The 22,741-nt window shown below is 43.0% G+C and overlaps 1 protein-coding gene across 2 annotated transcripts in view; it reads left to right on the top strand.

The window, feature by feature from the left end:
• TBCD (tubulin folding cofactor D) overlaps positions 1–22,741 on the top strand; it is a 176,376-nt gene that overhangs the window by 5,795 nt on the left and 147,840 nt on the right. For both annotated transcript variants that reach the window (XM_075579659.1, XM_075579660.1), the window contains exons 6-7: positions 3,943–3,998; positions 8,864–8,996. In XM_075579659.1, coding sequence (XP_075435774.1) covers positions 3,943–3,998; positions 8,864–8,996 — 189 coding nt within the window. The remainder of the gene's footprint in view (positions 1–3,942; positions 3,999–8,863; positions 8,997–22,741) is intronic.

The raw sequence follows: 22,741 nt of genomic DNA on the forward strand, positions 1-22,741 counted from the left end.
TGCATATAAGCTGCTAATTTTTTTAGGGCTGTCTGTGTGTTATCAGTTCAGGAAGTGGTGAAGGATCTTCAACTGCTGCTTTTGTGTTATGATTTGTCTTCTGTGGTGTCCCCAAATCAATACGAACATACTGGGAAATGGCTCTGCTTAATATTGGGGGTAAGACACAATCGTTGGCTCAGGTATTAAAGAGGTGGTCACTCCAAGACCAGTTATTCTATACTAGCTCACCTGGGAGGTGGGGTCCTTTTACCATACTTCCTACCAGCTTTGTTTTTTCTATTTTGATTAGGCCGCCATCTCTGGGCAAGGATAGGCCAAAGTTCCTGGCTGCATTTGACTATTTTGACTGTTTGAAGTAGGAATATTTTGTTACCACCCTCCTTGGGAGCACGTTAAGTGTCAGGGTTCCCTGGCACTCCTTCCCTCTCTGGAGAGGTGGTGCAAAACCTGTATGCTGCATCTAATCTGTGCAAATTGTGAGCCGCCTGCAGATGAAACTGAAAGGCCATGCATTGATTGCATTAAAAACCCACATTAGGAAAAAAACAACCTCCTTGCAAATAGCACCTTTATCTGCATGGATAAAAAATGCAATGGAGTGTAACGCTGCTGACTGTAGGACAGGATACGGACCCGCAGGGCAGAGGTAGGGAATGGTACACCGACCTTGGCCTGGGATGCAGGGGTAGTCAAGTCCAATTCCAGGGTCAAGGCAGGCGGCAGGCAGGCAGGGGTGTGTCAGGTCCAGGCAGGAATCCTAGGGCAAGGCACAGAGTACTGAGTACTTTGCACAAGCCAAGTCAAGTAGCAACTATTTGCCAGCGTCCTGTTCTGTTCTGACTGACAGATTAAATCTGTCAGTGGTGATATTGGATACCGAGGCTTGAGCCTCATTACTCCAAGTTCTCTTGTTGAGTGTATTGTCGCACACTTTAGAAAGCTTCTTGATCTGTGTTACTTGCCACAGTTGAGTTGGTTTCACAGGGTCAGCGCTGTGATGGGTCGTGGGTAGCGGTCAAATGGGTTTGCAGAGATCGCAGCAAGCTTCTTGATCAGCGGTGTTTGCCAGCAGCTGCCTCTGGCCTTTAAATAGCAATGAGAGCCAGAGAGAGGCTTGCTTCCTGTCAGTGAGGGAAGGAATTGCCAGGAAGTAAGATGGCCACACTTCCATGAGGGTGAAGTCACTTCCTGTCGGGAACTGAGGGCAGGAATTGCCAGGAAGCCAGATGGTCCTGATTGCTTCTGTGAGGATAAGGTTACTTCATGGTGGCCATCTTGGGTATCGAACAGATCCCTTAAAGGAAGCAACTTGAGGCTGCTAGTGCAGAAGATGTGAGAAGACTTCTCTGGATGAAAGTAGAGATGTATCCCTGCCGAGCTCTAAAGCCTGGGACATAGAGGAGCAAACAGCGCTGAGCCGCGCTCCTGCTCTGTCTCGCCTGCTCCAAAATGGGGCTTTTCCCTGTCCTTTGAGGTGAGGCAGTGAGCGCGCTCTGGGGGCGGAGCGGAGGCGTGCCAGGAGGTGGGGTGGGAGGCGGAGCTAGTCCCCTGCTCCCATTGGATGGGAGCGGTCACATGACCGCTCCTCCGCTTCCCCGAGTGGCAAATTTCAAAACTGCCTGTCTCGGGAAAGCTTCTCAGCCTCCGCACGCATCAGCGCGCATGCGGAGGGAGAAACTATAGCCGCGCTGATGACAGATGCAGGGGCTTTGTGCATCTGCCATGCGCGGCTCAGCCCGCCTCAGCGAGCTTAAAACCACTATGTCCCAGGCCTAAGCCTGATCTGTCTCCTGTGAAAAATCAGAAATATGTTTTTTCCTTTTGAAGAGGAAGATTAAGTTTGAGATTTTAACGGCATGTAGTGAAGGGCATTGCTTAGGTCGTTAACACCATGCTCCTAACTAGGAAGCCAGTGACAAAAAGTGTATTGTAGAATATGCAGAATGTTCTTTAACTAGTTTAATCAGCATATTCTGGAGGAAGAGGTGCAAATTCCTCATGTTTTAGAGTTTCTGCATCATGTTCTGGACAAGGGACTTGATCGTTCTCCCCTTTAAGTGCGAGCGTCGGCATCATGCTCATTATTCCATGTACAGTGGCCCTTCGTGCTTCTGTGATTCCATTCTTTAGAGCAGTATTAAAAGCAAAACCCAGGATCAAAGCTCCTTTAACATCTTGGGATCTGACACTGGTTTTAGATACTTTGATGTCACAGCCTTTTGAACCTTTGCAAGAATTACCTCCTGAAGCGCTTAGCAGAGAAAGTTGCTTTTTTTGGTAGCATCCACCATAGCCAGAATCGGAGGTGAGTTCAAAGCCTTATCACGTACTGAATGCTGTCTCTGAATACACCAGGATAGGATCATTCTGAGAATGTTGCTGCATTTCAAACCAATGTGGTATCCAAATTTCATACGAATTAAGAGATCGCAGTATCTTCTTTATGTTGTATTCCATCAAATGAGAAGACGCTTCATAATTTTGATGTGGTTCGAGCTCTTAACTATTATATAAATAGAGGGGGATCTGAAGTCCATTTAGAATACATTTCATGCCCTCAAGATTGTCAGAAAGCATTGGTTTCCACCACAGCAAAATGGATTAAAAGTTGTATCACCGAAGCTTATAATGCAGTGGGTCAAGTTCCACTGTTTAAAAGCAAAGCTATGGTGTCCTCCTGGGAGGAGAAGGTGAATGTCTCCAATGAAGAGATTTGTAATGCAGTCAATTTAGTCGTAACCGCTTAAATTTATTTGACATTGCAGTCTGGATTTGTAGCATTCAACAGAAGCCAGATTTGAGAGACGAGTGTTACAAGTAGTTTTGTACCGTCAGTAGGCGAGTGATCCCTCCGGTTTATCGTGTGTGTGTATATATGTTGCGTTTGTAGTATGTTAGTACTACGTGTTTAACAGATCAAACACCTACTGGGGTGAAGAGGAACGGACCAGGCGGAGGCCAATTGCTTGGCGCCCCCGAGTGTCACAAGATCAAACCCACCTGATAATCCGCGTCTTAGAACAGGCATCCATAACCCATATAATGGTCCTATCTGCATCGGCACAGCTGGAATTACATATAGCAAAACTCTCACAATCCAAACCGTATTGAGCTCTGTCTGCGTTCGGAATGCCAAAGCGCCACTGTGGGTGTGAAACGCGTTGGAGAATTTTTTGCCTCTGGTTTTGACATGGCTTCCTTTTAAGTAAATGGATATTTTTTTTTTTACTGCATCTCACACGGTAGCCCTGATGTTTTCTCGGTGTGTGCTGCCACTCTTTCTATGCTTGGGTGTATTATGTTCATGTGTTGAGTGTTGTGACCTCCTTTTTATTTAGATTTTTCACTACGGATAATTGGCTTTAGTAGAGTGAATGCCTCATGTATCCCTGGGCCAACGAGTCTGTCCTACCTTCAAGGAGCCTTTTCCCATTCACTTAATTTTGCCATTAAGGAGGCAGTCCAACCGATGCATTTTTTTTGTTGTTTTTTTTGTTTATTGATTTGTTTTAATAAAATTTAAACAGGGTCTCTGGAGTTGAACCCCCATTAATTTCAACTCGGGGGATCTCCTGCTACCTGAGCTCTGTAGGAGGTGCCGGTTGCAGCTAGCTTGTACGTAATGGTGGCTTAAGTGTCACACGGGCCAATAGGAAGCTGTGATATAATCCATTGCGGCTTCCCATTGGCTCGTGTGACTGGGAGATATAAACAACACCAAGATACAGGCACCCGCTACGGAGGTAAGTATCTCTGAAAGCAGGCGATCACCGAGGCTGAAATTAATGCAGCTCAGCTCCGGAGACCCTCAGCTTAAATCCCAATATAAAAAAACTACAAAAAACTTTATAGCTTTTTAAAGGAAAAGAAATATTGTAACTACATTTCTCTTGTAAATAACTAACTGGATCCGTTGTATTTTTTGTATTTTTTCATTAGTCCTACCTGGTTGTCAGTGATAAGGCTCGTGATGCTGCTGCTGTTCTTGTTTCAAAGTAAGTCTGCAAATAAAGATCTTTTATTTTGAGCCGCACGTAACATTTTACGGGCTACTGTAATCAAATATAAGCTTTTACATTAAGCGTTGAAAACAAAGTGTGTAGTTGATATCTTCTCTGCAGTAAGGTTTTCTCCTGCAGGTCACACTGTGCCAGCGGTGCTCAACTGTAGTCTTCAAAACCCCCTCAACAGATCAGGTTTTCAGGATATATCCCTGCTTCAGCACAGGTTACTCAATCAGAGGCTCAGTGGAAGACTGAGCCTCTGATTGAACCACTTGTGCTGAAGCAGGGACTGCTTGAGCCACCTGCGCTGATGCTGGGATATCCTAAAAACCTGACCTGTTGGGCGGTCTTGGATTGGAGTTGAGCACCCATGATGTATGCTATAAATGTGCCTTTCCAGGAATCTACCTGCAGTTCTCTGGACTCGGATTCCTGCAGAACGTTCTGCTCGACAGAACAATCCTCCAGATCAAACTCCGTTACGGGTTAACACACCCGAACAAGCGTTAACTCCCATTGTGTCAGCCCATAACGCACTTCATGAATTAGTGATGCAAGTAGAAAATAGTCCCCCCCCAATCTCCGTGTTGTACAGTATGATGGTGCTCGACAGGGAGGAAACTGTCCAATCACTTCTTTATACGATGCCCTTCAGAAAATGGGAGCGCAACCGTATAAACCGCAGCGGGCGAGAAGAGCAACGTGTGTGTGTGCCAGAAAATGGGCTAAAATATAACAATTCTATTTATAAACACTTACACATCCATGTGGAATTCAGACATTTCGAGGTGCACATCAAACCAAAGGATTTCGTTTTACAATAATGGGTCCCTGTATGCGTACGCCATGTGGAACATGAAGAAAATCGAAAACGGAAACGAATATAGAGTGTAGTATATTAAAGTGCAAAGGAAAAACCTGCAATTGCACTCACATAAATTAAATCTTTTAAAGCTTAGTCATATGGTGGAGAGGGTGGTCTCCATCTCTTAGCTGTGTAATGGGTGTTACATCCTCTGTGATGACGTGAGGATCAAGCCGGCCTGTCCTGGGGCATCTTGCATCCTCTCCGGTGCAACCGCTCGGCTTGCTTCTGGTGCAAACTTCCATATCGCTCTCCAGAACGCAACGCGTTTCGCCTGGATGACTTCCTCAGGAGTTGTGACTTAATCTAACACCCCATGGGGATAATTATATATTGCTCGAATCGGCCATTTGTGCTGTTCCAGCCGATAATCCTCATTGACGACATTGTGGATTTCATGTTGGGAACAGCCCAAATCGGCAGCTTCAGACGATGTAAATAAGTCCCTGTGTCTTATACCATTTTACAGACTCCACTGGTTAAAATGTCTCTGCATTGACAAAAAATTCCAAATTTAAGTTTCAGCGACGCAAATATAATCAAAATATTAATTATATACACATCAAACAAGTACCTAAAAATGAGCGGGTACTGTAAAAAAAGACTTTTTTTTTACATTTATTTATTGAAAACGAGGGATTCTTAAACAAACTTACAAAAAGGAACATTTATTGCAAAAATCAAAAAGACTATTAAAATAGATAGTAAATTAAACTGTTCATTATTAGGGAATACAAATGTATATGTTTACATTGGTTTCTTATTGTGCTCCCAGTTGTAGCCAATGTTAGATGCATTAGCAGCTGGTAAAGCACGTATATCATATTTCTCGCGTGGAATTTATAAAAATCTGCAAGACCGCCACCTCTAAAAACATGATAAATTACACACTAAACAAACCCGCTTCTAACCCGTAAAACTTATCTTCTCAAAGGACAATAATCAGATTACTGAGACGGTGACTGCCGGCGGCCGCACATCCAGTTCATCTGATTCTGCAGACAAATCGGGGCATTCATGGTTTGAGGGCAGACTCTAGAGCCGGGGTTGTCAAACACAGTCCTGGTTTTATGGATATCCCTGCTTCAGCACAGGTAGCGTAGTCACTGATTGAGCCGCCTGTGCTGAAGAAGGGATACATTGTGGTAATCCGCGCTTGCACTGTCCCAGGTAAAACTGCTATGCTCTTGCTGCCATCCGCTTAGGAGAACTTCAGTCTCCCACAAGTGTGGGCTCCCAGAAGGGGCTCACACAGGATAAAGAGAGAAAGCGGAGAGGCGCACGGAGAAGCAGTAGTATTTATAATAAAAAAGCCCACAAGGAGCTATACAATACAATAAAATGCGATGACATAAATGAATAGACTGACAACTAACTGAGTACAGGTAGTGAGCAGAACCGGGAGGTCTGGGAGTGCAGCCGTGGGGGGCAAAGATAATGCAGGTCCGGCCCCGTGATGCTCCGTCAGGCTCGAAATTCCCCCTTGCTGCCGGTATCGCTCACCACCAATGAACGCTCATGTTGCAGCCCCTCGTGACCTCTACGCGTTTTGCACTACGTGCTTTATCACAAAGCACGCTTTGTGAAACGCATAGCAGTCGCGAGGGGCTGCAACGTGAGCAATGCCAGCAGCAAGGGGGAATTTCAAGCTAGGGGTCCGGACCTGCATCATCTTTGCCCCCCCCCCCCCCCCGGCTGTATTCCCAGACCTCCCGTTTCTGTTCACTACCCAGTTAGTTGTAAGTCTGTTTGTCATCGCTAAAGCAGGGATATCTATAAAACCTGGCCTGTTGGCAGCCCGTGATGACTGAGTTTGACACACCTGCTTTAGACAATCTGTTATAAACTAATATTTATTCTTTACAACAAAATGAATATATGGGAATGGAAGGGTATTATACTTGTTCGGTATCCGTGGATAAAATACCTCCCTAATTTCAAATGTTAAGCATTTTTTATTTCCAACAAAAAATTTTTTTATTGGGACATGGTACAGATCAAACATTGTTTAACAACACATTATCTATCGTACATTAGTGTTCATGTTCCCTTTTCCCTCCTTTTCCGCTCTGAACAAATTATAACATACAGGGAAGAACGACTGACAGACAGGACAGACAAGACGAACAATGGGGGGATTAGCATGGGATTAGATGCAAAGCCAGTCAAACCACTCTCAGACCTCTTTTTCAACCTTTTTGGGTCTCATCAGTGTGAGGTTGGTTGTACTGGCTTAGCAATTTTCAAGGCTGGGTAGGTTTACCATACACATTTTAAGTTATGGTGGGTGAAAAACATCCACCGTCGGCGTATAGGCTGTAGGCTAACGGTGGAGGTTTTTTGTCGCCTTTTTCACCCACCATAACTTTAAAAAAAATAAATGAAAAAAATCTATCTATATCTGCATCTGTGCTTTAAATCTTAGTTCTGAGAATCGTCCACAAGATGGCATGGGAGAGCCACTTACCAATTCTGTTCTGAATAGCAAGCATGATCTTTTTGATGATTCAGTGTACTTGTGGCCTGAGGCCATCCTAACTTAAAACCATTCCCCTCCTACACTGCAGTGTTCGTTTTTATATAAAGCTAATAATCAGTAAGGAGATATTCTTTCCATATTTGAAATCTGCCCATTGTAATATGCTTTCAATGTTTGCAGCAGTATTGAACCACTAGAACCACGGCTAGTGGGCTGCTAAAACTAATGCTACATTATTCTTGAGAATAATGCTGAGCTTTTTGGATGTAGTTTTTATAGGAGCAGATCCCTCTGGTGGAACATATTAGGCCTTATTCACTGGACTGTTTGTTTTCTCTTGTGCTTAGGATTTAGTGCATGTTGGGGTATTAGTACAGTTTTGATAAGGACATTGGTGTGTGTAATGCTGGAAAGTTACCTGTTTACACTGATCATCAGAACATTATCACGGAGAGGAATTGCCAGTTAAGTTCAGATGGCCATGTACGACCTGGGAAGTTTTAACTAAGAATGAATATGAAGAATTCTATCAATTTAAATCAAACAAATGTGAATCCTGGTTTATTATCTGGCCCTCACTTTTAAAAAGAAAAGTCTGTTTATGGGGAGGTATACAACAAGCGACAGAAGCCCAATGCTACATCCAATATGACAAAAATACACAGTAAAATATTTATATATTCTCTTGAAAAAGGGTCATTTAGTTTAACCCTTTGGCCAAAGCATTGTAAGCCTGTGAGCCACGACAAGGCAGACCCAGTTCACAGGTCCTAACACTACCAGATAAAATACTAATATACCTCTATTAGGATTAAAATTCTCATTTACCTCTATTAGGAGGGAGACAGACCAACATTGGATCTATATCCAGTAAAATGAAAAGGACCTGCTGACTTGGGAAGTGGGGAGGGGCGGGCTGTGTGTTGTTTATGGGGAGGACCCATATTTCAGTTTTGTAGATACCATGCTACAATTAAAATGACAGTCTTTGTTCCATGATATTGCCAAAACATCTAATTTGTTTCTTACAACTTCTTTAAGGTACAGAAATAGTATATTTATAAAGAGGAAAAGTAGGGTATTTTGTAAATTAATACATTGCTAGAGCTTTTCTCTTGAATTTACTCTTGCCTGCATTCTTGTATATTTGTGTGGGATCTACAATCTATATATTATTTCCTGTAAGTCTGCAATCAGTTATCCTTGTCCTTACCGTTTAAGCTGTTTGAACTGTGAACCTGTTTTTCTGCAGGTTGGGATGGCTACGTACTTTAGCGGGTACGAGGTTAATGCCCACACCTCCATGACCATTTCCAACAGTTCGGGTTCCAATGCATTCATAATAAGTGTAAATATTAGGTCAGACTCTTATTTCTGTACCTTTAGGTTAAATTTTTGTTCTCACCCAGTTTCTTGGCAAAGAGCCAATGGATGACTGCCTTTAGAAACTAGAAACCAGTTTGCCTAATGAGAAAATAAAGTAAAACACTTTTTTTTTTAAATTCCTGACAGGTTCGTTACCCGCCCTGATGTCAAACAAAAGCGAACGAGGAATTTCTTGGACTGGTCGCTTTCTGTATTAACGAGCTCCACCTACATAACTATGGAAGGGACCATCGCAATGGATGGCATGCTGCAGGCTCTGGTAAATGCTCCTTGATGTTTAGTTCCCTTTGCTACAATCTTTGCTACAATATGTTCCCGTTCATTTTGAAGCCGCAATCTCCCTATATTTTCTGAATATTTAGTATCATAATGTGAAACCTGAGGGTCTCCTGCCGCTGATGCGGGCTTTTGTTAGTTCTGATGACCCTGCCCCTGATTACCAAGATATTTGTCGTTTTATGTGCTAGTAAAATGAATGTGCAATCAGAAGGCCGCCGGGTTCGCCCGATCTGCAGTGTCGCCCAATCTGCAGTGTCGCCCAATCTGCAGTGTCGCCCGATCTGCAGTGTCGCCCAATCTGCAGTGTCGCCCAATCTGCAGTGTCGCCCATCCAGGTCTCACTCCCACAGGCCAAAAGGCTGACCATACTGATTTTCCAGAGAGACCAGCACATAAAGTTTAGAGGTCCCTGGGGCAAAGTATAAGTCGGTTCAGCTCTAAGGGACCTCCCCTCTTAAAAAACTATTTAAAAGCATCACACATTTGAATTGGGGGGATTGCTTGTACAGCTTGCAAGGTCTAATGAATTTTAGGCACAATACGTGTTGGTCATTGGCACTGCACTTACCGGCCTTTTTATTTATTACTACCATGTTCACAAACTTTAAACTGGGTTATTCACAAATATCGCACACGCGGGCAAAGCTTCTGGGATGAATGTAACTGCATCTGAAGACGTTGTTGGAGCTGCAAGTTAGCGATTCTTTCCTTTTTTTACTTTGGCACGAGGCACCCCTTTATCGCATACTGGGTGTGCGCTGTGCCAGTCTGACTACTCGCATGGCAGCAACATCGCTGCGGAATCCTGAGCTGCTCACAATGTCTTGGCGTACCACGTTGATATTAATGGGGGAGTTTTACATCTGCTGAAAATGTGTGAAAGTGCCCCCTCTTCCCCCCCACCCCCTTTTCTTCAAATGTTGCATATTTGCGTGAAATGTCCCCAAACCTCTCAGAGCTAATCATTGTGAAAACCTACTCTTACTTGCTGCATATTTAATCCAGACCATGAAATGGGGGAGGGATAGAGCGAGAATACACCTGAGATAGCTGGGGATAAAGCATATTCAAATATATTTGCATATTGAAACCAGCATATTTCACCGGTACCTGACGTCTGTCCACACACAGTAATTAGTGACTTTGTATGGAGGTATAAGTGAAACGGACTCTGGGATTCGTGACCTCTGTCACACACCTCTGCATGTAACAGTCTCAATGTAACAGCGGTAAATGCGTTCTTTATCATCTTATTTATTCTCCTTTGCTCTTCACCTGTCATAGCTTCTCTACATTCACGTGTTGTTATAAGGTATTTGAAAAGGGGTTCAATGGCTTTGTATGTATGTATGTATGTATGTATGTATGTATGTATGTATGTCAATGGCTTTGCATGCAGTTCTTCTTTTTAAATCGGTCCTACCTAAACTTTTAACTATTTGTCTATACCAGGCTTGGCCCACTCCAGTCCCAAACAGTCACCTAACAGGTCAGGTTTTCCGGATATCCCTGCTGCAGCACATGTCTCAATCAGTTGCCTAGTCAATAGATTGAGCCACCTGTGCTGAAGCAGGGATATCCCTAATACCTGGCCTGTAGATGGTTCTTGAGGACTGGAGTTGGCCACTCTTGGTCTGTAGGAATTATATTGTAAGAAAACGTATGTTTTTAAATGGAGATATTCCTTCACCTGTGTGCGCTGTACAGGGAGCACCTGTGTGCGCTGTAGAGGGAGCACCTGTGTGCGCTGTAGAGGGAGCACCTGTGTGCGCTGTAGAGGGAGCACCTGTGTGCGCTGTAGAGGGAGCACCTGTGTGCGCTGTAGAGGGAGCACCTGTGTGCGCTGTAGAGGGAGCACCTGTGTGCGCTGTAGAGGGAGCACCTGTGTGCGCTGTAGAGGGAGCACCTGTGTGCGCTGTAGAGGGAGCACCTGTGTGCGCTGTAGAGGGAGCACCTGTGTGCGCTGTAGAGGGAGCACCTGTGTGCGCTGTAGAGGGAGCACCTGTGTGCGCTGTAGAGGGAGCACCTGTGTGCGCTGTAGAGGGAGCACCTGTGTGCGCTGTAGAGGGAGCACCTGTGTGCGCTGTAGAGGGAGCACCTGTGTGCGCTGTAGAGGGAGCACCTGTGTGCGCTGTAGAGGGAGCACCTGTGTGCGCTGTAGAGGGAGCACCTGTGTGCGCTGTAGAGGGAGCACCTGTGTGCGCTGTACAGGGAGCACCTGTGTGCGCTGTACAGGGAGCACCTGTGTGCGCTGTACAGGGAGCACCTGTGTGCGCTGTACAGGGAGCACCTGTGTGCGCTGTACAGGGAGCACCTGTATCTTTGACTTTTTGTTATGTAGGACATATTCTTATGTACCTGTCTGCACCTCCCCTGGTATCTGGGGACAAGGGGGCGGTATTAACCCAATTAGAATTGTGCTGCTGTCAGTGGAGCGCTTTCCTTTCTATACAAGGCAGCGTTTCATCACTCGTAAATGTAAGATATTCACGCCTCCCTCCCCAAAACTTCCTCCTAATCGTGCTGCAACCTGCTGTCCTTGTTCTTTTGCTACTAAATAATCTGATAATTCTTCTTAAGGGTTTGGCTTGGGTTTTATTCACCTGTTCATTAGTGTACGCAAAGCGATACCAGCGAGCACTTAAGTAATACTGAAACCAGACTCGAGTTTTGCCCTGAAGCAATGGATCTGCCCATTTGTAATCAAAGCACAAGCTTTTTTTTTTATATATAGATTAAGACATCGCTGCCATTATATGTTGGGTTATCATCAACCTTTCCCTTTATTATTATTTTTTTCTGCCTTTTTTTTTTTTTCATTTTTCTAACAATTTAAAATATAATTGGTTACTCCTTAAATGTTTTGTAAATTTATCAAGAAATTGACACTTGCAAAAAACATGCTTCCGTTTTTTAAAATATTTTTTTAGAAAAGTACAATTTTGTAATTTTCACGAATTTGCACAGGCATTCCCACATGAACCCGTTCCCACGTGAACCCGTTCCCACGTGAACCCGTTCCCACGTGAACCCAGCGCTTCGAAACATGTCTGTCTTCTATTCTCTGGAAAGTTAGCGCTTATAGCTATTTTCACACTGCGGAATTTTAGGTGACACGTACGGTATATACTGATTTAAGGGGCGCTCTGCATTTCTGCCTAACACACACTATCCACAAAAGGTTATTTTTTTCAATTTTATTATTTATCTTGAGTTTAAAAGTTTTATATATACATTTCTTTTTTTAATGCAGATTGCTTCCAACTTGATGAGATAATGTTATTCTATAGTAGAATGCATATGGAAATGGAGATAAGTGGATTTTGACTGACCTCTCCAATTTGGCCACGAGTGTTGCCTGTAATGTGGTTAATAGCCCATCAGGATGGTGGGCGTAAGCATTAAAGCGTCCCTAATTGAACTTGTTACGCCCCTCTATTTAGAGAGGACTTTGTGTTTCTTCCTAGTGTCTTTAAGATGGTTCATTAGTCACATCCCAGTTTCAGAAAATTGTGATCCTAAGATAAAGCATTTATGCCAGTTTCATCAACTTGAAAGTCCAGTTTCCAGCCTCCAGCATTTATTCAGCGGAGTGAACCATCCAAACCAGTTTTTTATTTTTTACTCGGCGTTCCCTCCCAAACTCCCTTTCTCCCTCTTATAACAAACCAGTGCTTGGACTCCATAGGGCAGACTTCTTAGACACAAGTATTAGGATTTGTTCTAAGCTGCTAATGATCACAGGGTTTAGACCGTTAATAAGCTTTAGTTTGAGTTACAATGTAGACATTCTCCTTTCCAGTGTTGTTGATTGTCTGACTGTTCCCTTATATTCAGTGGACCTAAGGTCTCCCTGATCCTTTTGAAGAGCACTAATCATCCCTAATTAAGCATAGCGTGTGGTCTGATCTCCAGTTTCGTCTACCCTGCTCGTCTACAAGCGATCGCCCTGATTTTAAGTATTTTGAGTGTAAGGGGTTCTGTATGTGATGCAGCGATGTTACTTTTAGGAGATGCATTTCCATTCCCTCAGTGTATGAGCGCATTCTACACCCATTTTACATGGCTGACACCAGTATATTACTATTTGAAACACTTCAAACGACTTCTTGGCCTGTTATTTTTCTCTTTTTCCCTGTTTTCAGCACCACAAGTTCGGCCAGGTCAGACATAGTGTAAACCACTATATTTGTGGAGCGTTTCTTACCTCTAATGCAGACGCAAGAAACACAAGTATTCACCAAGCTGTCCTTCAGGAGCTAATGTGAAATTCTGTACAAGAAGAATCCATCAGCTCAAGATTCAGGGTTTTTCTTCTTCATTCTAACAGTAATATAACAATAGTCAGCAAGTAAACTTGCAATTATTGCAGAGCGTTCATGGTATAGACGAGGAGTGGCCAACTCCAGTCCTCAAGGCACACCGACAGGTCAGGTTTTAAGGAAATCCCTGCTTCAGCACAGGTGGTGCAGTCAATGAATGAGCCACTGATTGAGCCACCTGTGCTGAAGCAGGGATGTCCTGAAAACCTGACCGGTTGGTGGCCCTTAAGGACTGGAGTTAGCCGCTCCTGGTATAGATGTTTAATGGTATGCAGTATCAGGTTACACTTTGTGAGGTAGAGCAGGGCGCTGAACTCCAGTCCTCAATCCTCCCCAACAGGTCACGTTTTCAGGATATACCTGCTTCAGCACAGGTGGTGCAGTCTTCGGAGCTTCTGATTGAGCCACCTGTAGTAAAGCTGGGATATCCTGAAAACCTGACCTGTTGAGTGACTTTTGGACTGGAAGGGAGCACCCCTGAGCTGGAGTATCATTACTGGCATTGTGCAGATCTTTAATGATTCCTCACAAGTAAAGCCGTTAAGGACTTGGGAACTATCTATGATAAAGGTCAACAACATATCTATTCCATTATTAATCTGTTTTTTTTTTAGTAGCCTACAATACTTTGCTGTGTTTAAAACTTCTTAGGGGCAGTTGTACAGGCCAAAAGGTGACTTCTTGTCTACTCTTTTTAGTTTTCTAGTTTTCTTCCTTTTAAACTTGGAATTAGTTTACATAATTATATTTTTTGTTGGAGTCCTGTGCTAAAATATGTCTCTGTACCATCACTGAAACTGTGCGCAAGCAGTCATAGATTTGTAGATGTCACAACACAAAGCACATTAATGCAGGCTGGCCAGTTTTTCATCCTTAAGGCAGAGTTTAAATGACATTAAAGACCTCAATTACACATGCCTTTGTTCTCAGTGCACCTAAATCATGTAGCAGCATTTTGCAGGGCCTGTTAAAACCTGCAGTGTGCATTACACCGTGATATTGTACTGCCTTACGTGGCTACACCTGTTTTATAGCAGGTGGGCTGTATCAGGTTGTTCTGTTTGCAGGTGCACTTTCTACTGGCGACAGCAACAATTTTAGACTGAAAGTAAAAAGTAGTGGAATTGGTTTCAAATCCAGTATCAATATAAATTAAATGATTGAAGCTTATTTTCAACTACAATTAATGTATCACTCAATCTAAATAATATGGAATTATTGGCATTAAGAGCTTACACTCGGGTGCTTAATAATTATCAGGACACTCCGATGTGGTCAGAATAAAAAGTCATTTTGAAATGCTTGTCTTATGGTCTTCCACTGCGAGCGAAACATGGAATCGGGGTGGCTTCCCAAGGGGGATAAAAGAAGGAAGTTGGTGCTATAAAAGTCAAGGTTTCAATCATGAAAAAGATTCAGTAAAACGTGTCGAGTCCAAAGCTTTTGTGTCCCACAGATACATTAAAAGTGAAATATTTTTTTTCTGAATTGTTTTGAATGTTAATCACTTGGCTTTTACCATTGTACAGGTCGTCCTCGCTATCCAACGTTTCACTTTACAACGGATGGCATATCCAACGCTTTACAATGCAACCCTAGGGGCCATTTTTTGACGCCGTAATGCGTTATCCGACGCCTGAATGCGTTATCCAACGCTCACCGCCACAGATTAACATGGGACTCACTTTACACCGGTTTCACTATACAACGCTACTTCCAGAGCGGGTTCCGTTGGATAACCGAGAACTGCCTGTAATGGTGTTGATGCCATTAGATCCCATTGGTTTTAGGCCTATTGACTTGTATACCTCCCTAAACAGCCCTTCATACAACATGTGGAGAGATATCTGGGAACAAACCTGGGAAATATGCTAATTTGAGCATACTTTGCATAATCGAATAGGTTAATATCACGTTATCGCACATAAAGGAGCAGTCCTGTTTTTACATAGGGGTCCTCAGAGCTGAACCTCATTACTTTCAGGTCCGAGGACCTACTAGTTCTGTACCGGGAACGCTAGCGCCGGTACTTCCTGGTTCTTTAAACCCACCTACCCCCCTCCACCTCTCGTCATGCGGGCTAATATGAAGTCACAATGGATGACGTGGCTGCTTCCTATTGGCCAGCATGATGCGAGGGATTTCAACCACAATTTTGTTTTCCCCGGAGAGGATGGCACCGTACATCTACAGGTATCTGTCTCAGGAAACTGGATCCCTGGAGAGGATGGCACCGCACATCTACAGGTATCTGTCTCGGGAAACTGGATCCCTGGAGAGGATGGCACCGCACATCTACAGGTATCTGTCTCAGGAAACTGGATCCCCGGAGAGGATGGCACCGCACATCTACAGGTATCTGTCTCAGGAAACTGGATCCCCGGAGAGGATGGCACCGCACATCTACAGGTATCTGTCTCAGGAAACTGGATCCCCGGAGAGGCTGGCACCGCACATCTACAGGTATCTGTCTCAGGAAACTGAATCCCTGGAGAGGATGGCACCGCACATCTACAGGTATCTGTCTCGGGGAACTGGATCCCCGGAGAGGATGGCACCGTACATCTACAGGTATCTGTCTCATGAAACTGGATCCCCGGAGAGGATGGCACCGCACATCTACAGGTATCTGTCTCGGGAAACTGGATCCCTGGAGCTGAAATGAATACGTTTCAGCCCCAAACCCCCCTTTTCCCCACATATGTGGGGAAAAAAGGGGCGGGGTTGAAATAAGTATAGTGCGAGTAGCCAACTCCAGTCCTCAAGGGCCACCAACAGGTCAGGTTTTAAGGATAACCCTGCTTCGGCACAAGTGGCTCATTCATTGACTGCACCACCTGTGCTGAAGCAGGGATACCTATAAAATGGTGGCCCTTGAGGACTGGACTTGGCCACCCATGAAGTAGAGGGAACAGCTGATTTTAATGGACTGTGTGGGTATGGCACATCATCTCCAACCTGCTTATTGTAGGTGATAAGTTTTAACCCTTACACTGACAGAGCTTTAAAATGCATTACAGGCTCCTCTGAGAGCCAAGTGGCTCAGATCTTGTATTTTTGACCATTCATTGAGCCCGATTCCCGAAAAACAAAAACCCCAGGATGAGTTATTGTAGTCTTAGGGTACACCTTTAAAAGCCTGTGATTTAAATGTCAGGTGACTGCCCTGTTTTGTTAGTGCTGTAGGGTTTGGCACTCCCATATATTGCGTGACAGCGTTGCCGTCATGCACACAGGTAGCCTGGAGCATTGCAACTGAGAAAAACAATTAAGCAAATACATTTTAATGAGGGTTCTGAATAATAGGGACATTAGGAAGAATGGTGACCCAGATATTTACAGCAAACAGTCTGATATCATATATATATCCCCCACTCTACGCTTCAAGTACTCTTTCATAAGCAGGTAAAGACATACACCAACTGTGCCTCAGGGAACTTAAACAGGTGACCTTGTACTATCCTGTTGTACAGGTGCCAGAGGCCCTAAAACGCACCACGCAACCTGAGTGTAGCCTCAATCGCTTCATATTTTCTGGGGTAAAATGCAACTGAAATGTGTGTGGCCTTTGGGAGTTATCCTTTTTTGAAAAGTAGAAATTAAATGTGTGCGGCAGTTTTGTCGCGTAACTCTGTGGCTATCTTTAGGGATTATGCTAAGTATAGAAGAAACAACTACTTCCTCAAGCAATGTGTGTTATAACAATATCACGCCCAGGTGCACAAAAGGGGGCTAACGTGGATCTGGGCCCATGTGCACGAATACTGGGTGTGTGATTTGTGTACCAGCTTTACATTTTTCCAAGGTGTGTGTTTACCATTAACTCATAACTCGTACCACAACTGCATGTAATGAGCTCATGTGGTATTATCTAAATTTGCATGCTTAATAATTGGAAACCTACAGATAATTTCCACCACACAGGGTTTGTGATTTAGAGGGCAGTGGGTATGGGTCAATCTGTTCCCTTCCCAGCTTGCCATGCAACCTTACTTGCATGTAATTCTTCTAGCGAATAGATGAGCAACGTGGGGAAATGCTCCGTATTCTGTCACATGTGAAGTTACTGGTAGTTGGGAACGTTTTTCATATTTTAATATATGTCAATGTTTAAGTATTTTGGGATCAAGTGCCTTGGTTAAATATGTTTTCCAGCCATAATGGAGACTAGAACAGCTACGTATCACCTGAGTTTGTAGGTCACCAAGTAAAGCTGAACTGGTTCCAGTTTCCCTGAAACCATGGCTGCCTCCGTAAGATTTCATGATGTGAAGGCACGCAGACCTGCATGACACCCGAACAGTCACCAAATTAATAATGGTCCTTTATGTAGCTTGGGGAATATGTTCCACCGGCAAGGCAGATCCTTCTGTCCCATAAAACCAAGCCCCGGTGCATTATGTGGAGGAGTATAAGGTGTGGTGTAGTTTGCATGATTACTAAGAAACTGGTTTTGTTTTCACCTTACACCATATTATTTTCCTACGCGCCAAAACTGGATTTCTCTGTATCATCCAAGAGCTTCTCATTTCTAGGTGGAATAATTTTATATTTGCTGCCATACCTGGCGGTATTAATGGAATTATATCAAGCTAATCAAAAAGTCGTAATGATTTACCTCTCGTGTTTAAATTTATTGCAAAATCTCAAATGTGTATGCGTATTATGCATTCAAGTCTCTGAGATGCAAAAGTACGGCAAAACCAGTCCTTAAAAACAACAACCGCAGTGAAAACATGTCATTGCTATTTAAGGAATTGTGCCATTGATAAACGATGGTTTTTTTTTTGTTCTTGTTTTTTTTTTGCTCCTATTGTGCAGTCAGGAGACTGGTATTTAATATCCCTACGGGATCTGCAAGAACCCAGTGCTTCTGTTCTTCTAGTTACAGAAACATAAGAAGTTTGTTAAATCTGGTGTACCTAGTTATCCAAGGAAGCTTATGCCACCTCAGATCTGAAGGGAAAGGGTACCCCAGTATAGAACAGAACTTGCCAATATGTGACCTGGGTCCTCCTATTGGCACTTTGCAACTTGTAAGCCGGAGCACTCTGAGCAAATATTGGAGCCAAATTACTTCATACGTTTGTGCAAAGAGATACAAGATGACAATCCTTCCTTTGTGCCACCTGTATACAAACATGGCCTTGTTATATCTGCTTTCTAATGTTAAAGTGAACACCATGGGGGGAAATTAATGTATGTGGCACTATTTAGTGTTTATATATTTTGGGGTCTGTTTGTGAAAGTCTAATGTGCCCTTCTACCAATGCAAGCCTCTTTCTTGCGACATATCCATTCTTTTATACTTCTGGGGATCAGAAATCATGTTTACGTAGGTAGAGTGGTCTGCAGAGCATTTTCTAGCTAAACATCCCCGTCCCATTTGGCGTTAATGGTCGAAAGAACAGGTGCCGTGCCCCAAGGTATTGCATTTAATTTATACTTGGCACCAGACGCATTGGGAAAATTGCCAGCGCTGTTTGAGGAAATCTTTCTCGGGTTTGGTTGTTTTCCCTGGAACTCGTATCTGTAGAACGTTCGTTTGTTTTAATTCTTTTCTCCCCAAACAAAAAAAATGCTAAAAAGAATCAAAAACAAAATACCCACTAGTCCGGTAATGTATGTTTGAGTTGGTAGAACGGATACCATTGGAAGAGTTGGGATTGACTTGACATTCTGCTACACCAAGTGGTCCGTTTAATAAAGTCGCCCGGCAAATCCAGAGCGAAAATACAGCACCATATTGGTCAGCGAAAGGGGAATTTGAGATGAATGAACTTTTTTGGTCCATTCTGTGCTCTTCTTCTTTTGCACAGAATCTCCCCCTGTTTTGCAGCCAGAGACTTCAGTAAATAACCCCTCAAGTAAAATGTAATAAAAGAAAATCTATGTGCAGGTTGTACGCGGATTTAAAGTGGCCCCCCACCCCCCACAGCAGAAACCTACGCAAGTGACGTAACCCGCCCCCCGGTTAAATAACACCACTAAATAAAGTCATTGTATGTTTTCCTGGCAGGTGGCAGCATACAGTATTAGTGGCGTGGTTGAGAGCATTGTATACACAAATGGTTAAACCACAGCTCTTATTGAAAAAGAGGTGAATAAACATGAACCAATGGTCAGTTTTATTTTGCTATTTGCGTATTTTATTTTCCCTTCAATGAATAAAATATTACTAACCGCTATTTTTCAGTGGTTAAAAAATAAATAAAGAAATCTCTTGTTTTCCTTTCAAGTGCTGTATTTATTTTAAAGATTGGACGTGTTATTCAGGAGATATAAGCATTATAAATATTAAGTGGTATTATTTAACCGGGGAGGGAGCAGAAAGTTACGTAACTTGCGCAGGTTTCTGCAGTAGTAGTTTCTGTTTTGGAGAAATTATTGCAAAAACTTTTGAGGGACTTATAAAAATGACTTAAATTTTCATATATAACTATATCTATATCCCAAATAAAAAGGGTCTGCAACCCTGCCCTTCATCATTATCACCTAGCATACAGTGCTTCCACTGCAGCAAGAGATTCTGGGAAATGACATGCAAACGAGCACTCTGTCATTTTTTGCCAGAAACCCATTTTTACACAGAACCCTTAAAAGCTAATGCTCTGAGATGTATACAGTATGTACATGGTGATGACATATAATATATATATATATATATATATATATTATATAAAAAAATGGAATTTATTTATTTTAGTGCCCACGTTACAAAACCGCTTAACTTTGGAAGTGCTTCTGCAGTCTCCTTTTTTACGAATGATTATCTCCTTTCGGAACCAGAATATTGTGTATGTTGTGCAATATTTATTGTGCTGCTTCCTGCAGCTTGTGGACCTTAAGTTGTGAAGCAAGTTATAAGAATGGCCCTATATACTAGAGTGGAGGTGTTGCATGGCTGGCTGCTTTGACATTATTAAATCTCCACTATACGAGGAACCTCGGTTCAGTAACAAGTTCCTGTATTTGTATACCTGCAATATACTCGATGTCAAAATCGGTTTCTTAAGTTGTGGGAACTTCAAAAGCTCTATGATGTAAACAAAACAAAGTCACAAACTCTTTATCACTGAAGTAATTCTTGACCCTGTTTGATGGCATTCACTCGGTCTACTTTGAACATATTTATCTGCTGCCACATTTACTTGAAGTAATTAATTCCCCGATGAATTGTGCGTTAAATACACCGCTATTATCAGGTTAATCTTCTTCGGGAGTAATGGTTTTTCTTATGCCGATTTGTAGTGAAACGGCTTACAAATTGTCGTAGGTCGTTCTCTGGCTCCAAGTGACGGTGGGAAGAGAACAGAGCAAAATATTTGTGCACTTCAGAGGATGCAACAGTGGTTTTTATTTTATTTTATTATTTTTTAGCCACGTCCATGCCAAAGGGAGCAGCATGCATTGTACAGCACTGAAGAGGTTAAAAGTTACACCATGCTGGATTTTCAATACCAGTTGAGGCCTAAGGTTGTGTATATAGCTATAGTGAGCAGTAGTGACTAGTGAAGAAAGGAATTACAAAGTGTGTGTGTGTGTGTGTGTGTGTGTGTGTGTGTGTGTGTGTGTGTGTGTATTTTTTTTCTCTCCGTATATGTGGCTAGTCATTGCAGAAAACCTTTACCTGCTGTGCTCTGTTTTACTAAGACCATGAAAACGTATCAGGTTCATGATAACTATCGGAAAAGTAGGTCACTTCTGTTACCTCCATCTTTTTGGTATGCTGCAAAACCATTTGCAACCAATGTGTGGTATGCAGGTTATGAAGGTGGCTTCATTATAAGAATGAACCATTTGTTCGGAATGTAGATTATGCAACGCCTGTAATTAAGGTACGGTACTTTACTGGTGTTTTACTATTACAATTCAAAAAGCATCAATATGTTATTGGAGGAGGAATAATCTGGTGGCAATGTGACTGCCTTTGAAGTGGTTAAACCCGTTTTGAATCCCAGTGTCTGCTCCTTGTGAACTTTTGGCAAGTCCCTTTAGCCCAGATTTCTTACGCGGTGCTTTGCCATGGGAACCATTCCATAACCGGGTGACCCCTTTACGGGCCATTCGATTTGATTCAATGGGCTGTAAGGTTTCTTTTTGAAGAGCACTGCTTAGTTATATGGCCCTTTATCTGTTGTCCTGTGTCTGGAGTGGGGACTTGTGCCTGAATCATCTTATATGCAATCTGTAATGGGATCATAACTCATTGCAACCAAGTGTTAGGGATACGTTGCGGCAAAGCGCTTCTCCCAGTGGGACCGGATCGGAAAATACATTGGGAGTAGAAGGGCCGCAAGTGTATTGTCATATTATGTATGTATAGCTTTATTTATATAGCGCCATTAATGTACATAGCGCTTCACAGCAGTAATACACGTGACATAATCATATAAATAACAAATAATACAAATAACACATAAAGGGGAGAAGCGCTTCAGACATAAAAGTAACATTTAGGAGAAAGAGTCCCTGCTCCGAAGAGCTTACAATATAAGTTAGGAAACATTTAAATACTTAGACATGCTTGCAAAATGTTGAAGTATAATTGTTAACACCTGTGCTATACAGTATATACTGTATGTGCATTACCTAACAAGTGACTGTTCTGGCCCAGGCTCACTATAGCTAATGAGTAGGACCAGGCAGTTTAACCCGTCCCCTTTAAATGCACACAGAGTCCTTCTATTTTCTGCAACTTTATTGGGGTATACAGGAACATAGAATAATGGGGTGGGGGGTGGCGGCACATGTGAGAGGAAGGTAGAAAATGATTGCCTTGTTCTGGGGTAACAAATAAAAGGGTTGTTACTCACAAGACTGCAGATTCCAAAAGGAATTATGCTTGTCTGCCCAAGCAGGAAATGGTCAGGGCTATACCACTAGCAGGGGAAGGAGGTTAAACCATTTGAGGTTTAAACAGAGGGGGTTAACAAGGCAACAGGCTTGGAGCCTCGAAGGAAAGCGACAATTGTTAGTTACACTGAGCAGCAATGGCTGCCTCAGAATAGAGAAAACAAACATACAGAGAGGTTCCAGGACAATGACACTTTGCTGCCTGGGCAAGTGCAACGAAATAAGAGGAAGCAGACAGTTCGGGGGCCAATTGAAGACCCTTTTGGGGGCTGCATTTGACCCTCAAGCCGCCAGTTGAAGAGCCCTACTTTAGTAATTGTGCTACAAGGCTTTGGGATACAGTGTTTTCTATTTCTAAATACTGACAAGCTCTTTAATAGACTGTAAGCTCTGTAGGGCAGGGACACCTTTTCCTAATGTTACTTTTATGTCCAAAGCGCTTATTCCCATTATGTGTTATATTATGTCACGTGTGTTACTGCTGTGACGCGCGGTGTACGTGGGTGGCGCTATATAAATAAAGATATACATACGCAGCAATCCTTTT

Source organism: Ascaphus truei, chromosome 22 (assembly GCF_040206685.1).
Source record: "Ascaphus truei isolate aAscTru1 chromosome 22, aAscTru1.hap1, whole genome shotgun sequence".
NCBI lineage: Eukaryota > Metazoa > Chordata > Amphibia > Anura > Ascaphidae > Ascaphus > Ascaphus truei.